Source organism: Pieris napi, chromosome 18 (genome assembly GCF_905475465.1).
Source record: "Pieris napi chromosome 18, ilPieNapi1.2, whole genome shotgun sequence".
Lineage (NCBI taxonomy): Eukaryota > Metazoa > Arthropoda > Insecta > Lepidoptera > Pieridae > Pieris > Pieris napi.
In genome coordinates, this window is record NC_062251.1 from 2,214,274 (window position 1) to 2,235,461 (window position 21,188).

The 21,188-nt window shown below is 33.6% G+C and overlaps 1 protein-coding gene across 2 annotated transcripts in view; it reads right to left on the reverse strand.

The window, feature by feature from the left end:
- The window catches only part of LOC125058607 (eukaryotic peptide chain release factor subunit 1), a 42,224-nt gene extending 21,036 nt beyond the window's left edge, over positions 1-21,188 (reverse strand). For both annotated transcript variants that reach the window (XM_047662713.1, XM_047662712.1), the window contains exons 1-8: positions 20,735-21,188; positions 18,050-18,225; positions 17,097-17,335; positions 15,369-15,599; positions 12,743-12,898; positions 11,427-11,527; positions 10,680-10,773; positions 8,733-8,880 (exon numbers count right to left, since the gene is read on the reverse strand). In XM_047662713.1, the coding sequence (XP_047518669.1) occupies positions 8,733-8,880; positions 10,680-10,773; positions 11,427-11,527; positions 12,743-12,898; positions 15,369-15,599; positions 17,097-17,335; positions 18,050-18,225; positions 20,735-20,817 (1,228 nt within the window). In that variant the 5' untranslated portion in view covers positions 20,818-21,188. The remainder of the gene's footprint in view (positions 1-8,732; positions 8,881-10,679; positions 10,774-11,426; positions 11,528-12,742; positions 12,899-15,368; positions 15,600-17,096; positions 17,336-18,049; positions 18,226-20,734) is intronic.

A 21,188-nucleotide genomic window follows, 5' to 3' on the forward strand; every position in this document is an offset into this window, starting at 1 on the left:
CAATCGTGGTTACAACTCAAACAAGTGGGATAGATGGTTCAAAAGCCCATTAATAGGAATGGCAAATTAGGAGAGGATGTCTAGAAACCAATGATGAAAAGTGATGACTCGAAAAAATTAAACTGGAAATGGGCCGATCAAAACTGCCCGCATGCGATGAAAGATGGTACAGGCCCTTATTTGAAAGGGCCCAGAGGGCAGAGAAAGAAGACGATGTCCAAAAACCTAGATAAATGAAAAGGGATATGCGAAGAAATTTAACTGGAAATGGGCCGATCAAAACTGCCAGCGTATGATGAAAGATGATTTAGGTCCTTTCTTGGAAGGGCCCAGTGGGCAGAGAAAGAAGATGTCCAAAAACCTGGAAAAATTAAAAGGGATATGCGAAGAAATTTAACTGGGAATAGGCCAATCAAAAACGTGTGATAGCAGATAGATAAAATATCCTTTTACTCGGAATGGCCCAGAAGAGCAGAAACAGGAGAGGAAGAAGCCCAGAAACCTGGATAGATGAAAAGTAATACTGGAAATAATTAAACTGGGAATGGGCCTATCAAAATTACCCACGTGTGATGGATGACAGGCCCTTACTTGGAACAATATGGACAGAAGAGAATGACCATAAATCTAAGAAGATAAAGAGTATTAAATATACTTCCTGTACCAAATTTTAGTATTTTGTATATACTAATCCCCTTTCACCCTTGCAATACACCAAGCGCATTTAACATCATACGGCGAAGGAAAACATCGTGACGCATGCATTAGAAACCGCAGCATCAGGCACAGAAGGAATGCCTGGTCTTTTTCATTCGATTAGATTTCTACTATAAGGCACCTAATGAGTAATCCAAAATACTGTTCTCGCATTCCTAACTCTAAAAGTATTGGTGTATTAAAAAGTATGCTAGTTAATACTTAGTTCTAAACGCTTTTATTATTGGTATGTTATCTAAAGCTGGCGGCTTCAACACATTTACTAGGCGAGGCGTGATGTCATACTGAATATGCATCATGAAAAGACTGTCCGTCTCTCTCGCGCGCGGTCAAGCTTATGAGTATAAAAGAGACAGTTATTGTTTTGCTTTTGCTACTGTTTATGTTGATCTTTTTTCAAACATTACCAGGACAATCTCGTGTAATGGTGCACAATGTTTTTAATTATTTTAAGCATCTTAAAAAAAATATTTTTAATTTGACATCAGATGCGACTGGGGTTTCTAAGAGGAGTATAGAAAGAATTGTTAGTGAAGTCAAAGTGAAGTGTGTTGAGCTAGATGGAGCTTATGTCGAAAAATGAAAAATTATTTACACAAACTACTCTTTTACGTTCATGGTAAAACTTTTGGATCCACCCTCGTATGCACATAATATTTATATGTATTTGACACATTTTTATTTATTTACAACCCACCCAACCTTACTAAAACCAGAGTAGACTAAAATATATAGCTCGGCAAAAAAGTAATATTTTTAAACATACTGTATAGTGAAATTGCATTAGTGTGAGTAATGTGAACGCGCCAGCTTTCGATAACCGACCTATAATATGCTGTTTTATTTATAGCTTATATCCTATCTATTCTATATAGATTCAATTTTTAACAAATTTTTCGTATTTTCGACGCTTTAATATCACTGACAGTAGGAATGTGCACGCAATGCAACCAGCTAAATACTTAGGTACCTGCGCACGCGTTGTCGATGTGTCTAAGTGTTCAAGAGATCAAACACCAGCTCTGATAATTAACCCACATGAAGATGATGGGGAAAACCCTCGGATTTTAATTCTAGAGTTAAAGATAAAAACGGTCACACTGCGATCTATACAGTTTCTCTATGATTACCTCTAGAATTCTTACGCACCTACACTGAGTGCGAGCGAGACAGACAGATAAATATGATTTATGACCCGAATCCTCAGTTAATAATGCGTCGACTATAGTTTCTAAACATTTCTACGCGCTTGACCTGATGTGAATCTATAATTTATGATTGCTATTTAGTATATTTATATATATATAGTATAAAATTTCTCGGTGTCCTATGCTATGAATCGCGAAACTAATTCTCGTGTTTGTCAAATCCAAGACGGTTTTGACAAACCTGAGTTCGAGACTTATGTTAGACTCCTGTCAAATGCAAGACGTTTTTGACATACTACAGTTATACGTAGCGCTGTCTCGACTCTGAAACTTAGGATGATATTACGAATTGAGAGTTATTAAGTGCGACTCCTGTCAAATCTAAGACGTTTTTGACATAACAAAGTCACACTTAGCTAAGTCTCGACTATGAAACTAGATGATAGTCAAATATACTTATTAAGTATGACTTCTGTCAAATGCAAGACGTTTTTGACAGACAAGAGTTACACTTAGCTCTGTCTCGACTCTGAAACTTCAGGGTGTAATTCAAAATCGACACTTCTCAAGTAAGACTGCTGTCAAATCCAAGACAATTTGACAGGAGTTGTTATATACCTAGGCAACAATTTATTTTAATTAGATTGGCTCAACAGGTGATTAGATATATCGAAAATAATAGCTATTGAGCCAAATTTAAGAGTAACGAGGCTGGAAAAAAGGCTTTCGCGCGAAGGTTTTAGAGAGAAAATACTAGCTTCTACTTATATTGAACGGCTAATACTAATCGGAATATTTATATTGCTTTATATATGGGCTGAATATTAAACACAAGTCAAACAAAAATCAACTTGGTATACATAATGGATATTATTAATACGAAAATAAATCTAAAAACAATTTTTTTTCGGAACAAAGACGCCATCTTGTGTACACGTGAGCTTAAAAAAATGTATTTTATTTACATGAGAAACTTAACCCTTTACTGCATGATTTTTTGTTTTCAAGCCAAAAAAATATATGTTACGTAAAAAAATAAATAAAAAGACACGTATTTTATCAAATTACAATTTAGTAAAAAATACGTAAGAAAAACAGGTTTTTCCACTTTGGTTTAAATGTGGCACAATGAGCAGAAATTGCAAAAAAAAAGTATTAAGTAGTATGAAACAGCAGGAAACAATTCCTCTTCTCATTCAAGCATAAGTTGACTTGACATTTCCCGCATAGCACGTGGGATCTACCATTGCACTCAGGCACTTTGCAGCGCTGCCTGACAGGCAAGTGGTCCAGCTGGTCAAGACGAACATCCTGGTATGGCACTATTGCAATAGCTCCTCTGGACTTCTCTTGGATTGTATTTTCGATAAGATTGGAGCATGGCCGTCCGCGTTGGGCGACTGTGCTGGGCTTATTGGTCATAGTGAGGGCTTCCGCCACAGCTACTTTGAAATTAAGGGGCAACCATGCATCAGTCTCAGAATTTCTGCGTCTATTTAAAAGCCAAGCAATGACTGTCGTCATATCTCAAAATATAAGAATATGCGGTGATAAAATTTGTGTGATCTGATCTAGATCCTGTAATAACCAAGAAGTGCAGCTTAAAAGAAAGTGAAAAGTGGCAGTGATGTATTGTCAAATGATTCTTGCAAGCCGGACGACATCATTGCTTGAAGTGCTGATGTTCGGCAAAATGCCATCTACCGTTTCAGAAACATGAGCACCTGTGTATAGTCCAAAGTCGTAACTGAAATCAGAACTGCCGCTCAAGACAAAGTTCTTGTATCCCCACTTATGTGGCTTTTTTGGGTGGTACTGCTTCATTGTAGACCTGCTTTTAGTTCGTATTTTCTTTTCGTCGACGGCCATATATTCCTCTTTCGGAACAGTCAATAGTCGTTCTCTAACTTGGACAAGAAATGGCCTGAGTTTATGGAGAGGATCATAGCCAACCTGACCTTTGGGAATTTGGGTTGAGTTATCATTGAAATGTAAGAAACGTTTAATTTCTTCAAAGCGATTACAGGACATAAACGAATTCACTTTAGGGTGTCCTAATACCGAACTCCAGTAGTCTCTGGTTGAAGGCAGCTGAATAGTGGACATCATAAGGCATCATCATACCAACAAACTGTTCCATATCCACACTGGTAACTATCATTGGGGCGTATTTCAACTGGGTCTCTTAGTATTCCATCCGAATGGGTTGTTGTTAACATAAATTGCATTCAGCCTAAATCATTTATTGATGTTAAAAATAAATTTTCTATCTCTTTAATTATATATTATATATATTAAAAATGTTTTTCATGCGAGAATCGAACCCACTCCCTTACATTGAAATAAAAACCACAGTCCGCAAGTATTACGTTAATGCATGATGTACCAAATATAAACCAATAGTAAAAGGAATATTTCTGCATGTTGGCTCAGATTTAGTCCAGACTTAAAAATTACATTTTCTCAGAGTAAAACCATAAAAAAACAGAAAACCTTACCTTGTCCAGATAACTAGCAATATTTCAGCAACGTTACGTATTTTTACTAATAGAAATTGCGATGATAACTATTTTTAAACTAATTTTGAAAAACACATTCACGCGGGGCACCGTCGAAATATGTCCTTCTAACTTGCAACTAATTTTTAGCGCAGCTATTCACCCAGAGATGGTGTTGTTAGTATTTAGTATGGAAGCATAGGTACTGTTTATGATCCTACTTGCAGAAAACAAAGATTCATTTACACAAATAGGAAATACTGATCAAAGAACGGTGTGGATCATATTTGTACCAAAATGCAGGAAAGGGTTAATATACACGAACGAGATACAGGTCGCCATCAGCCGTCCCAATTTTAGTCTAGGCTCATTCTGATATCTTTAATGCCCTTTTGAATTGATTAAACGCGCTAATATTACGAATTTTAGACGGTAATTGATTATATAATTGCACACCCTCATACTAAATAGACTTCTTCAAATACGCGGCTACGGCTCGCTCGACGAGTAAAGAGTATAGTGGTGTGTTTTATTTTTAAGCTATTGCATAAATTTTATCGCGGGCTTTGAGCGCGGCGACCGAATCAAGAATTCCGTAACGAAAAAACCTAACACGATGACGTAATATAGGTGCGGTAAATACGCGTTAGAGTGTGACAGAACGCATATTGCGTATTCACATCTCTCTGACGAGATCGGTGACGTAGTGCAGTCGGTACGCGTTAGAGTGAGACAGACTATATAGGCGTTTTAGTCTGTCTCTGGTACAGTGGTAGATTGAAATAATATCAAAGAAAAACAAATACTGCATAAATAATTATAATTGCATAAGTTGATAAAAAATGCTATGCAATAGCTTTACCGCGGCAGTCCCCGAGTGCCACACGTTTTATTTATTGATACGCTACTATGGTGAGAGTTATTTAATTTTTTTAAATTAAGATACAGGTGCTATAAACATTGTTGTTTAATCGACATAACTTTAAAAACTGCTTCGATATGTGATGAGGTTAATGTAAAGTTGGTTTACGAACGATAGTTTACGTCATAACAAAACATTGATGAAATGATTGCATACATATATTATAAATAAAGTTATTAATTTTAATTGAATTATCACTATTTGTATGGATACAAAGAAGAGTGGAAGAGAGTAAGAGAGATATATATAGATGTGGCGCGAGCGTACAATGAGTCTTGCTTTTTCGTGTGTGCAGCCGGCGTTCATCAATTTATTAGACGTTGTCAAAATACCTTGGCGATTTGGATTTCGTTTCATAGAAGCATTATTTACGGCGATAAAGTGTTAGTTATAAATACACTTAGAATCTTATGTTCGTAAAATCGTAAATTCAAGTCCGTATGGCATTATTATAAATTACAAAATAAAATATCAAAATTAATCGTCAAACTTTGACAACTGTCAGTTTAAGCATGACATTTAGGTTCTGTCAGTTATCTGACGCAGTAATTGTAAAGTTCAGTTCTTTTCAGAACAGTTTTTTTAGTTTACACTAACATTTGACATCCGTCAGTTTAAGCTTGACATTTGACAACTGTCAGTCGACTGACGTAGTAATTGTAGAGTTCAGTTCTATTTAAAACAGTTTAGAATGGTTTATTAGTGAAAATTATTTAAATTATAACAGTCTGCCGGCCTCTAGGTATAAATTTAATCTATTGAATAATTTATGAATGAGACAGCTATAATTCTATGCAGATTAAGTAAAATCAGTGATCTTTTATACAATTTAAACAAAATCACACATTAATTAAATTTTACTCACAGAAACGCCATTATAATGAATGTCATTAAAACCTTCTTAGAACTACGTTTAAAATCTAATGGTGCATTTTTATACACGGACAGAAAAAAAAGTATTTGTTATTTAAAACGAAAGTATTATTAATAGGTAAGGGAGCGTTCAAGTATTACGTCACTCAATTTTTGGAGATTATCCCCCCCCCCCCCCCATGTAACGCGCCGTAACGTTTTAACGTACCCAATAGTAAAACGTTTGACCACCCAATTATGTGGTGTAAAGTACTGTAAAGTCGAAAATAATATTAACAATCACGCGTAATACAATCCCCGCCCCGCATCGTTCATCGTTTTACAGAGCCCCCCCCCCCCCAAAATTCGTTACGTAACACTTGAACTCTCCCAAAAAAAATTTTTTTTTTAGGAAAACCTAATTTTTTTTGGAAAATCAAAACTTTTCAACCATCATTTCCCTGTCCGTATAAACTAAATCTAATAATCGTCAAGGTCCACGTCATCCAATGGTTCGTCGAGTTGCAGCGACTGAAAGTCTACCTTGTAACGCAAAATACCTGTCCAACGGCAGCATAAGGGAAAAATAATTATTAATTTAAAATCGATTCATGGAGGCATCTAATACACCCAAAATACCAACAACATTTAATATCCTTGGAACTCTACTTGGAGAATGACAAAGCCGGGTTTTGTTGGGATCTTCCCCGAGATAATCAAAAATTCCTTATAAATAATTTCACAAAATCTTGTTACTTAGTATAATAACAAGACCACCTTCTTCTTATATTGACCTGGTTTATTTTCTAATTTTTAATACCATTTTCCCTTTTAATCTATGAAAGATACAATTCATCATGATCATAGAACAATGTCGGATTAAAAAAAAACACTTTTTATCATATTTGGATTCTACATTTTTTTTTTAATAGAACGGGGGGCAAACGGGCAGGAGGCTCACTTGATGTTAAGTGATATAGCCCATGGACACTCTCAATGCCAGAGGGCTCGCGAGTGCGTTACCGGCCTTTTAAGAATTGGTACGCTTAAAAGTCCGGCAACGCACTCGCGAGCCCAGAAAAAAACATGTTTTAAATTTCAAATTAATCAGTCGGTAAAATGACGGATTAGATAGAAACATGTGATTTTTCTAGAAATTTCTAGTGTCATTTAATGTTTTTTTTTTTGTTTCAAAGCCAACCCTTTTGTTATATGCCAATTTTCATAATAATGAATTAAAATAGTTATGACAAACACTAACATGATTATATTATTTTGAAATGGCTGCCCTGTAAAGTTTACTATTTGTCAGATCCGTCATTATTCTACGATTATGACAAACTGTCAACAAATTGTTCGATCTGTAGAATAATCTAGAATGTTTAATTGAAAATAATAATATAAAGAAATTATAAGTATTTTAGGTGTATACTAGTACTAGGTACATCCTTGAATCGATCCTAATTAGCAGACAAAAAACCTTAGCCTAAATAGAGCAATTTAAAAAAAAATGTTTTCTATAATAATTTTTCACTATTATTATATAATAAAATAATAAATAAACAATTACATAGAAAACAAAGTTTTTCATATTAGCTTAGCAAAGTACCAGGCTACCATAAGTACCCAAGAGCTTACTAATAAAAGGTTAATGACCCAGAGGTCAATGACCTTCTCAACCATATGGGCTCCAATATGATTTGTGTAAATAAATATTATTTAATTCTTCATATTATAAGATCTCATAGAAGTGCAGCGTTTGGAAATAATTAGAGGCCACGAAACTAGTCTTGTTATAAAGCTGCGGGTTTTACCCTCGAGTTAAAAACAGCTTATTGGGACAAACACATAGCCGTTATTAATATTAAAAAAACAAGAGCACATAAGGAGCTTATATACAGTATTAAAAACCAATGCGGGAAAACCCGCACAACTTAACCGCATAATTTTTTACCGCGGTGTTAGAGATGTTGGTCTAAGATCCCGATATTCAACGACCTTCACCGAGATGCTTATTTAATGAAACGTATTTTATATTTAATTTAATATGTCAATAAATATAATCCATATGGGTTGCCTAGCAAATTTCAGTCCAGAGTATGTTTAATTAATATTTAAAAAAAAAAAAATTTTCAACATTTCACCGGTATGATTATTAGATAAATTCTATACCAATCGAAAGTATGAAGCCCATAGAATATGCAAACGTTAGGTTGTTTTTAATCAATTAATTATTTATGTGTATATTTTTTATGTGACACTAAAGTATATATACATCTTTAGTATAAAAGAAGGTTATAGTGATACATATATAATACTACCCTGATTAAAAATATTGATTGAAACAATTTTTAAAAATTTACTACATGCGAATTATAAAAAAATATTTTTTTTTTTAAATATTAATTAAACATACTCTGGACTGAAATTTGCTAGGCAACCCATATGGATTATATTTATTGACATATTAAATTAAATATAAAATACGTTTCATTAAATAAGCATCTCGGTGAAGGTCGTTGTATATCGGGATCTTATACTATGTTAATATAGCTGTTTAGTTGAGAGGTACTTATAAGCTTATAAGTTACTTACCGCCAATTCCACCAAAACCGCGTACAAACTGACTCCCCTCTTGACTCTTGTCGGTGATAATCTCAAGTGTAGCTCCAAAAGACTTGTAGTTGTTCGCCAACCACTCGAGCAAGGGCTGACATTCCACCAATTCCAGTTCGACTCCGCTCTGAAATAATTGAATAACATTAAGCACTAAAAACATAAATTAATAAATTATTAACGTACTTTCATCTTAATATATATAAATTACGTGTCACGTTGTTTGTCCGCAATGGACTCCTAAACTACCGAACCGATATCAATCAAATTTGCACACCGTGTGCAGTTTGATCTAACTTAAAAGATAGGGTAGCTTACATCTCAATTTATACCCGCATTATTATTTTATTGAAAAATATTTGTTTATTATTTGATAGTCACAATTCTAACAGATGGCACTGTGTTGAAAGTACCAACGTTTCACATAAGCTACAATTTAATGGCATAACCACCAAAAAAGCATGGTGGTCCCCATGACTGGTGTTCTCCTACCGTTTCCTTTGAATAGGTTACTACTATGTAATATAACTAAAACCTTAGCCACAGCAACGCTTGGCCGGTCTGCTAGTAAAATTATAAAAATCTTTATCAAAAATTATTTCCAACCCAGATTTTCCCAAATTTAGACTGATAAATTACAAAATTAGATCTGTCGAATTCAAAAATTTTACAAAAACGATCTATCAGTTATGGAAAAACATTTTATGAGAAATGGACTGAAATATCAATCTCTAATATAATAAATTGGATAGGGATTGATTATAGAAAGCTTAGCTTACAAGCACTCGCTGTAACTGATAAAAGTTCACCTTTTATATAGTTATTTAGTTATGTCTCCAGTAGACCATTAACAAATCTTGTGCCATCAAGAAAAAAATGGGTGCGTGTCCTTATGTACGCGCGTAAGAAGTTATACTTCTTTGGCATTATTAAAAATAGTTTTTGATTACATGCAAATAATTAATTACAATTAAATAATCAAAGACTGGAAAAGGAGTCATTATAGTCAATAAAGTTTAGTTTACATTTGAAAAATTAAATAAATAAATATTTATTTCTATTCTCTTAGATTAAGTGTAACATAAATTCTATTATTCGAATGTTGTTTTTAAATTATGTCCAATGCCGTAGCATCTTCCGTGGGCAACTTCATTCTGTTAAATTTGTGTCACGGTGCGCGCGCATCGTAAAATGTCGCCCATATTTAATTAATACAATGAGTGGAAACGTGACTTGGACGAGCGAAAATGATTGCTTTTTTGCATTATGTTACAAAGTAAAGACGGACGTTATTAACAACCGTAAAATGACGGCCGTTAGTATTGATATACAAAAACCCCAAGATGCACAGTCTCGAATAAAAGTAACGCTCGAAAGTGTCCCGAAACACTATTTCTGTCTCTTTCTATAAGTTACAAACATATATTATTGCAAAATCAACCTTACGCGAATTGTTTAAAGTTGTTATTACAACACAGTGAAAACAGAATTTAACATAATTTTAAATTTATCCGACTTTTCGGGTGCTTTACAGCGTGCGTGGTCACGGTGACTGAAGACAAAAGGTGTTGGATGTTAAATAGTTGTAAATTTATAATAATACATAACTTTAATCCGGTTAAAAAGTTTTTTCTTTACATTAAAAAAAATGTTTAATTGGCTACCTCCTGACCTACACTTTATATAGCGTAAATATATTTGTCAAAACACACAAAAAAGTTCAAAAGTACATAAATTTATTTATAAAAAAAAACACAAATAAATAACATCGACTCCACTTATTAGACGCGAGACTATTTGAAATGAGCGCACAATTTAGAATGTTGCGCTCATTTTTTGAGGTTTTTTAGACGTTGAGTGTGCATCAATGGCCGTTAGTTAACGGCACCGCTTTTCTAGGAAACCTAAGCTTTAGTTTTAGTTTACCTCTTTATCAGTGAAGTGCGACTTGTCCTTCTCTTGTTCCGGTGTTAAATGAAGAATTGTTTCTTGATTGGTCGCGTGGGATTTTAGCACATATCTGAAAATTTAAATTAAACATATAAAAACAAATGTAAACCTTCTTCATACCACACCAATTGTTCTCTATGACAGCTGACAATCACATGACATATGTCAGTTTTGAAAATTGACTCCCAGCTCAGATTAGATATTTTTTTTTATTAAAGATGAAATCTTTACTGTTTTAAGAAAGCTAAGAAGAACGACTGTCACTGAACGAATGTCATAAAAAAAATAAAAATAAATCTAAAAATTAAAAAAAAAATTAGGGGTGGACTACCCTTAACATTAAGGGGGATGAAAAATAGATGTAGTCCGATTCTCAGACATACCCAATATGCACACAAAATTGCATGAGAATCGGTCAAGCGGTTTCGGAGGAGTTTAACCACAAACACTGCGACACGAGAATTTTATATATTAGATTTATATATTTTACAATTTCTGTATTTGATTGATTTTTTTTAAATAGTCGATCCGCCTTCTGTGCCTGAATTTCAGACCCTGAAATATATATTTTTGGGTCAAAGGTATGCCAGTTTTTACCCTACGAGTGTTAAATGCCAAAATAGAAAGTTCACTGGGCTTTGGACCAACCCACCGAGGGATAAAAGTCGAACTATGAAGGCATCACTGCTAAAATAAAAACACGAAAATAATATAAAAAAATACCTTTGAATATCAAGATTCTCCCAACAAATGAGCGTCTCGACCGCACCCAGTTCCAAAGCGCGAAGCGTATCATCAACTCCGAAACAGTACTTTCCAGTATCCTGAAATAATTTTAGTCCCGTTTTAGTATCTTTGGAAATAATTCTCAATAAAACACTATTTTGACCGGATTGAAGTTATGTATTATTATAAAACCCTCCATCTTTTAGTCGATACCAACTCCGGGGAAATAAATACAGATAATGCAACTTTCTCTGCAGCTGTGATACTTTTTGACATTCAACATCTTTTGTCTTCTGTCACCGTGACCACGCACGCTGTAAAGCACGCGAAACGTCGGATAAATTTAAAATTATGTTAAATAATTGTAAATTTATAATAATACATAACTTCAATCCGGTCAAAATAGTGTTTTATTTAAATGAGTTATGTTAATCAAAGACAAGAATAATTCTCAATATTCAAATGCATATATACAATATACATATATATTATTTCTGGCTTCACGATTTTTTTTACGGTATATTTTCGCAAACGCAATAGTAATATTAGCGTCACGAAAATGTGCAGCGTTTTTGACAAAGAAAAGGGAGAGAGCGATTGTGATTATTTTTAAAATAAAAATCTCAAATGATTTGTAAATTAAAATGCTACGTGTTATTATTATCTAAGAAATAAATTTAAAAAAAATATATATAATTTGTTTCCACACATTATTTTAGTGACAATTAAATTCATTTAATTCCTAACATGCTTTTTCCCTCCATCTAAGTCTCGGAAATCTAAAGTTTCAGATTTGTATATATATGAACAAGATTTAAAAATTAGTTTGCCAAAGAAGTTTCACTTCAGACATGTGTACTTTGTATGCACGCACTTTTTTTAATAATAAATCCATATTTTTTTAAATAATTTGTCATGAAAACTACATATAACCATAAATTTTCTCCTACCCTCATATTTAAAAAATACTCACTTGTGTGAATGTAATTTATTGACGTGACAACGTCTTATAATTCGATGGAGCCGGCTGCACGCACGAAAAAACATGACTCATGCGGCGTTACCTCGCTCTGAGGCGTTCCATTTAAGGCTTGAAGTGCAAGCGAGAGCGCGAAGCGACAGAGAGGCACAATCGGACTCCGCGCTCTTCAGTGTTCGACATCTGTCTCTCCTACTTGAGTGAGAGCGATTCGTGACATTCAACTATCGTCAGTAAACCGACTTTACAGACAACCGATTTTTTCTTTAAATTAGTATTAAAGATATATTTTTTTTCTTAAAATTAGAATTTAAAAAAAAAGTTTGTTACTCACTTGAGAAATTTCATCGAAGTACCGTCCGATTAATTTCTTTTCTTGTATAAATTTAACGTTTTGCAGTGACTCGGCGGCCAATTCGATCGCTTGGTTAAATCCGTTCTCGCCACCGTACGACACGTCGACTAGCTTGATGATTTTCGATTGTAGACGCTGAAACACAAACATAATATATCAATAATTGCATTTTTATCATTAAGGGTCTGTTTCACAATGCACGGATAAGTTCTACATAAGTTCCAAATTAGCTATTTATTACTTAGGGAGCGTTCAAGTATCACGTGACGTATTTTGGGAGGGGGGAGGGTGTCCTTTTGTAAAACGTTACGATGCGGGGCGGGGATTGAATTACGCGTTATTGTTAATATGTTTTTCGACTTACACCACTTAATAGTAACTAAAGAGTCACTAGGTGGTCACGAAACGTTTTACTATACTTGGGTACTGAAAAACGTTACGAAGAGTTACATGGGGGGGGGGGGCAATAATCTCCAAAAATTGCGATACGTAATACTTGAACGCTATTGGTAGGAGAAACACTATTGTTGCGTTTCACGACTGTCAGATAGCGCTATTTGTCACATAAAGTTCCTCATAAGTTATGAGTCCCATGAAGTGTCAAATAGCACAATTTATCTTCCAAATAATTATGTGTTGCATAGCTATTTGGTACTTATCCATACATTGTGAAACATACCCTTAGTCTAGGAGTTTCTTTGGACAGATTCTTCAAGAATCAAACGTGGTTCGAAACGTGTTAATCACTAGGCATAGAAAGCTTTTATATTCGTAAAGAAGATAGTAGATATAATTCAGTAATACATGTTTTAGTCTGATTTATGTGATCACATCCCTAGAAAGTGCATTTTTGAATTTATTTATTTAAGTTGTACCTAGAATTTGTCTTTAGATTTATTTATTTTTTAAATAATGTATTTTAAATTAATTAATAAAAAATCTCCACAGAAAAAGCTAAACTAAACCTAGTTTTGTGATTTTTGACTCAAAAAATGAGTAAAAAAAGTACCAGGCGCTAATAAACATGAGCAAATATATCCATACTGTATGTTCTCCAATGTTTCTAATTAGCTCAGATAAAATCTAGCCGGGCAAACGTCGTATGTATATCATTTATAATAGAAAAATAGGGGTGAAAGTTAGGGGTTGCATGTATTTTTTAAAGCTGTATCATAAAAAAATAAATACAAAAAGTTTTGTCTAATAAATAAAAACAAAAATTTAGGGGACCACCCTTAATATTTAGAGGGATGAAAAACAGATGTTGTCCGAATTCGCAGATTGACTAAATATCCATAAAAAAATTCATAAGAATCCGTCGAGCCGTTTCGGAGGAGTATGGTAACTAACATTGTGACACGAGAATTTTATATATTAGATATATATATATGTATTTCTTTACCTGTTTATATTAATTAATATCGCCTAAACATGCAGTTTTGTTTAATTAATAGGATGTTATTTACTCAGTGATTAATAAAAATGTACCAGGCGCTAATAAACACGAGCTGATACTCACAGGGTCAAATATATCAGACTGTGACAGCTGAATCAAATCAGCCGTACCAAAAGATAAAGATACCAGGAGGTCATCTTCATACAGAGGTACCAATTTCGGCTTGTATGTGTGCGTACGTCGTATCTGCACACAGACAACCATTATTAATTGTACGCGAATATTGTAATGTTAACTGCATGCTTATATACATTATAATTTAATGTTATTGACAGAATTTGGTTTTAAAATTGTATTAATTTTTTTCAACCATTGCAATTGATGGGAGCACCTAGGAATGTGATACATTTTCCAATTCATATTATTAATAACAGGGTCTAACAGATATTTTTCGTAATGAGCGAGTATTTTTTAGGATTGAAATCTAGAAACACAGGTGAATTAAGTAAATACTTGCAGTTTCAAATTGACATACACTTAACTAAAAAATAAGTTAAAAATAGTCGAGTATAACTAGAATGAAACATTCGTGACTCAATAAGTGAAGTATTTGGTTAAGACTCATTCTATTAGACCCATGGAACAAAAGTCTAACAGTAATTAACAGGGTCAAAGTATTTGTCTTACATTAGTTTGTTGGGTCAAAGTATTTGTCTAACATAAGTTTGCTGGGTCAAAGTATTTTTCTAGCATTAGTTTGCTAGGTCAAAGTATTTCTCAAACATTAGTTTATTGGGTCAAAGCATTTGTCTATCATTAGTTTGCAGAGGCAAAGTATTTGTCTTACATTGATCTTGTTGGGTCAAAGTATATGTCTAACATTAACTTGTTGGGTCAAATCATTTTTCTAGCATTAGTTTTGTAGGTCAAAGTATTTCTCTAACATTACTTTGTTGGGTCAAAACATTTGTCTATCATTAGTTTGCAGAGGCAAAGAATTTGTCTTACATTGATCTTGTTGGGTCAAAGTATATGTCTAACACTAACTTGTTAGGTCAAAGTATTTGTCTAACATTTTGCTTAGTCAAAGTATTTGTCTAAAATTACCTTGTCGGGTCAAAGTATGTCTTAATTAGTTTGCTGGGTCAAAGCAATTGTCTAACATTAACTTGCTGGGTCAAACTATTTGTTTAACATTAAAAAACTTACCGGGTCAAACATATCAGACTGCGACAGCTCAGTCTTGAAGTCAGCAGAACCGGCAAGGATCAAACCGGCCACATTCGGCTTATCTTGACTGATAAATAACTGTGTGGCCACTTCAGCCACTTTCCGGACATAGTTGTGTCTCTTTTCCATACGAAGACGCGCGAAACGCAACGCTGACTGACCACCACGACCGTGCTTCTTCGGTAAATCTACTGTGAATTTGTGTAGCACCTGGAACAAATTATATTTCAATAATAAATAAGGCAATATAAAGTATCCTAGTTATTTTATAGGGTTTTAGATTATCACACCACAATCATAAATAAACAATGTTTGAGGTCTGGGCCTCAGGTTTCTGTATGTTTCTAAATAGACAAGTGGATGATCAGCGTTTTGTGCCAACACGCCAACTTTATGGAGGTATGTCAGTTTCCTTACGTTTTCCTTCACCATACGGGCATAGAAAGCCCATAGGTACGCAGCCCAGGTACGAAACTACGAACTCGGAGACTCTCCACAATTATAAAGATTGCTTTACTATTAATACTTATTAATTGATATTGTACTTTATCGTAATGACATATTTGGTTTATTTAATTAAGAAAATGGTACAATGACGTTATACAATTTTCAGTTAAATCGGTTTGTCAGACGAGAGGCGAAACAGTGCGTATAATTAGAGAAACGGACGTTATATGACGCATCATGTGCTGGTCAACTCGTATTGGACGAGAGCTGACCAATGAAAAGAAACATCGCTTTCTCTATACCACCTCTTTGTATTGAGAAATTAAAATACGCTATCAATTAAATTCATAAATGTTTATAAGACAGTTATTTACAGACACTTGTAAGACTTTAATTATAATTGCCTGAGATCCCCCGACGGCCAGACCTTCGTTATTTAATAAAAGCTGAAAGTTCTTCTGTGCGCGACCCCCTATACAGGTAAGAACGACCAGGGACTATAGAGTTTGGGTAGTGGTGACTTGGGTAGGTAACAGGTAGTAAAGGTGTATAAAATAGTACCTTAAATTCGTTAAAGTATAAAGCTCAATTTTTTTATATTATATTAGAGATAACTTTAGAAACCTCGTCATCCATTGCCCACTTATGACAGTTGCTACCCCCTGCCAGACACCCCTAAACTTTAATAAATTATAATTATACTTTCGAGTATAAAAGCTAAATTTTATATATGTAACTTGGGGAAAAAATGTTTTTTTTTTTTATAGAATAGGGGGCAAACGGGCAGGAGGCCCATCTGATGTTAAGTGATACCGCCGCCCATGGACACTCTCAATGCCAGAGGGCTCGCGAGTGCGTCGCGGCCTTGCAAGAATTGGTACACTCTTTTCTTGAAGGACCCTAAGTCTAATTGGTTCGGAAATGCTTCAGTGGGCAGCTGGTTCCACATAGTGGTGTTACCTCAATAGCCGGACAGTTTTAATGGTGGCGTTATAAAGAGTGAATGTATTGTATTTGTGTTAAACCAAATTATTATCTCTTTTGAAGTTATAAAGAGTTTACACTGTATATTATTATTATTGACAATAAGAGACCATCAGCTGCCAATGTTGTATTATAAAAGGGAATTTAAAGTAATCATATTTATTTACATAACACATGATTAAAAGCGGAGTTTAAAAATATTTATCTTTACACTGAATCTCACTTTATATGTCCTCTATACACAAAGATTTAGTAATAAAAGTGTAAAAAACTCACCTCTCTTGTATTTCCTTGAAGTGTTCCAAACAAGGCTCCGTTACCATCCATTACGATAAAACCAAATTTATTATCATCAGCGAGTAGTGCTGTTAATGCTTCAGTATGAAACTTATTGTCACACAAATATAGAGATGTATTAATTGGTTTAAAAGGTTCAAAATCAATGTTCACTTTCTTTTCTTTGCCTTCTTCTGTCACGATTGTACCACAGTATATAACCAGGCCGTTTGGTGGTACTGAAAATGGGTTAATTAAAACGATAAATAACTAAATTTAGTCTAGTTAAGGAGCGTTCAAGTATTACGTAACGTATTTTGGGAGGGGAGGGGGCGTCCTTTTGAGAAACGTTACGATGCGGGGCGGGGATTAAATTACGCGTTATTGTTAATATTTTTTTCAACTTACACCACATAATAGTAACTAAAGAGTCACTAGGTGGTCACGAAACGTTTTACTATACTTGGGTACAGTACTGTACTTGGGTACTGAAAAACGTTACGGCTAGTTACATGGGGGGGGGTCAATAATCTCCAAATATTCAATCGATTCGATCAAATCAATCGATTTATGGCACTTCCAAAAGAAATATCAGGTAGTTAATTAAGTAATAATGCCATATTATATTTAAAGAAAGCTGTCCCTGCTTTGAATGTTGGACTCATATATTTTGTCTACTTGAGGATAACGTAACATTATATGTGTGAAGTAATTTTTGTAATCAAACCAGTAGTTATTGAGTTACTAAAAAGGTTTTTCTCTTTATACTATTAGCATAGTACAACTAGCCGAAAACAGAAATATGTTTGTCTCATGAGGATAATAGACTAATTAGAGGACAATTGAAGCAGAATTTTTTCATTTTAGAGTTGTGTCTCCAGGATCTTGCCTGTTTCATGAGTTTTTTAAGTTAAAAAAGACTGATTAATTGACATTGATATAATATGAATTACCTTTTGTATATAGCTTCAGACGATGCTGTACAGAGGTGATAGCTCCGAGTACAGAGAGCCGATTGACACGGGATTTGATGTTAGACGCTGTACCAAATTCATCAGCCAACATCTTTGATACCCGGGAGATCTGATCCTTTGGTGGTATTATAAGAGATATCATTGATGTACCATTTCTGAAAACAATTGTGCTTATAAGGGTATGAACAAAAGATAACGGTATGTATAAAGGTAGGTATGATATCTGTTTGTATTAAGATGTAGATGGGTTATTTTATGAAAAAAATTACTGAAAGTATATGCATTCTTTCCCGAGACTATTCAACTCATTGACACCACGGGCCTAGTGAGAAGATTGAAAAGGACAAAACCGTTTGAACTAGTGAATTAGTGTTAGTGCATGTTAGTATTAAGTGTTAACAGTGGGTGAAAAAATAGAACACAAGAACAAAGTGTCTTCCCTTTAATAGAGACTGTAAGTAGTGTTATTGGACACTTTCTTATGTTAAATATCATTTTTAATAAATTAGGTCAGACTTAAATTACTTTATTTTAAAATTAGTCTTAAGTTAGGCTAGATCGTAATATTCCATGATGTCTTAGTGAAGATGTTAACGTAAAATTGTAAAAACCGTTAGATTGTAATCTATCTCGCGAGATTATAAACTGTCGAAAGATTGTGAACATCAGCGTACTGCTTACAATTTAACGTATTATTATTCGGTAGATTGCACTACACTAACTTAGTTATCATTCAAACTTCTTTGGTCAATTACAGATTAATTTTACTTCCCAACAATTTCATATTACTACCAAAAAAAAAAAATATAAAAAATGGCTTTCCCAAAGGTGAGAAGGTAAAACAACAGATAAAGCAAGGGTATGTTGTCTGTGATTGTGATAGTTGAATAAAGAGACTTGAAAATCTATAATTCAATTGCAATCAAATGAAACTCGGCAATGTTTTCTATTGCATTTTACACAACCTAATCTTTTTGAAGTTATACTTCTATAGGCGCATTATGAAAAATTGATGAGAGTGAAATTTGATGTTGCCCACGGAAGATGCTACGGCATTAGACATAATTTAAAAAAAACATTCGAATAATAATACAATTTACGTTACACTTAATGTAAGGGAATAATAATAAATACATAAGTACACGCACCCTTTTTTTATATTATATTTCTAATAAAAATAACTAATTTACTACCTATTTAATAGTTAATACCCAGCAATAGATAGCAAACACATATACTTATTAGCTGTTCGATGTTATTATACTTAAGTAGTTTCCTTATATTATAAACCTATACTTAGTGTCATAAGTAGAGAAACAACATATTTGTAGCATATATTGTTAGCGTAGATATGTAAATGTTGGCATCACATACTTGAAGTTGGGTTTCACTTAACATGGTAGATTATTTTTTGATAAATTTCATAAATAAAAATTATTGATCTCTTAAACACCATATATTTCCATTATCTATGACAATCCAATAACTTGATGTTTTCATTTGATTAAATTTCAGTAGAAACTAACAAACCTTTACATTAATATGCTAATGTGTTGCTGAAGGTTAATTCTTTATTGTAGTAATCATTTTCAGTTATTTTCGAGGCCATGGCAAATTATCGCAAGATTATAAAGAGAATATCTATCTTATAGCCTAATACACAAACTTACATAACTTATGTACACAATATCAAGAATAGATAATGTTTACACATTAGGTAACTATTAGAACATAGATGGATAGGATCCAATTATGTTCTTAATTATTACATTTATGTAATTGAATAAACTTCTACTATAAAACTTTTTAATGCCATTATTATGTTTTACTTTTTGAATAATTATTGATTATATATTTCATTATTATTCAAATTGATTCAGTATGTAAGGTAATTTGTCAATTTTGGCTCATAATTCTTCCCAAATACATAAATTATTGATAGAACTGCACTAATCATTCTAAATTAATAGTATAACAATTCAATAATCTCAAATATTTATCATTAGCTGTCATAAGGATAACTAAAGAACTGATCTCTCATAAATAATGCTTATGTTGTGGGGTAATGTTATATATTAAACAATTTATTCCTTTTATAAGTAATAGGGAGGTATATAAGTACTGCACATTCAGAAATATGAATAATTAGTCATAAGTAAAATAAAAACAAGAAAGTGTAATAACAAACATATCCTTTAGTATTTCAGACATCTTGGTGAGAAAATCTCTACCATATCTACTATAATTTAGACGATTACATCGCCATTAAACTAATGAAATTTATGTATAGAATTTTTTTATTTATGATCTCATTAATAATGCAGACAAGAATCCATTGAAATTGAAACACGAGCACTGTGACGTGTTTAGAGACGATTTTTCCGTGACGTCTATGTTTGATTTTGGACCGACTACTCGAACTTGAATAATGCAAGTGGTAAAAGTTGTTAGGTCAATGAATTTTGCGTATATTTTCATGCACTGCGTGACTTCGAGGTTATTTTGCGCATATACCACGCGCATGTAAAGAATGACGCAGCCTAGTTGGCATTTTTGGCCAATCGTAACATCAAACTCTACGCGGGTATTATAAAGATGAACACGTTGCAGGAATATGAGGTTGTAAAGGAATATAACATGACATTGTAAAGTAAAAAAACTCACCCTCTAGCCATTTCCAAGCTCTTGATCAGCTTTTTGATCTTCCATATTTCTACGTTACGGTCAGCAGACGATTCTTCAGACATCTTTGACGTTTATGTAATTACTATTAACACTAAAATATTGCCGAATAAAGGACAAAAAGTATTTAAAACACCACTAAAGTTAAAATAAAGAAAGGGTGTCGAACTCTTGAACCGACTTTTACCAGATAGAACCGGACTTCGAACACTTCAACTCAATTCACACACTTTCTAGTTTACATTTAATACGGCCAATCTCACTCGCACTTTTCTTCTCGTTCTAGGATTCTTTGATTTTTTCTTGTTTCGGTTACCCCTAAGCATGTGGGATACAAAAATCAGACATTGGAAGATAAAAAGATGACGTGAACCTGACCAAGCGATCGAACGAACGCCTTCGCTTCGCTCGTTGTCGATCGAGGAAATGAAAGAAA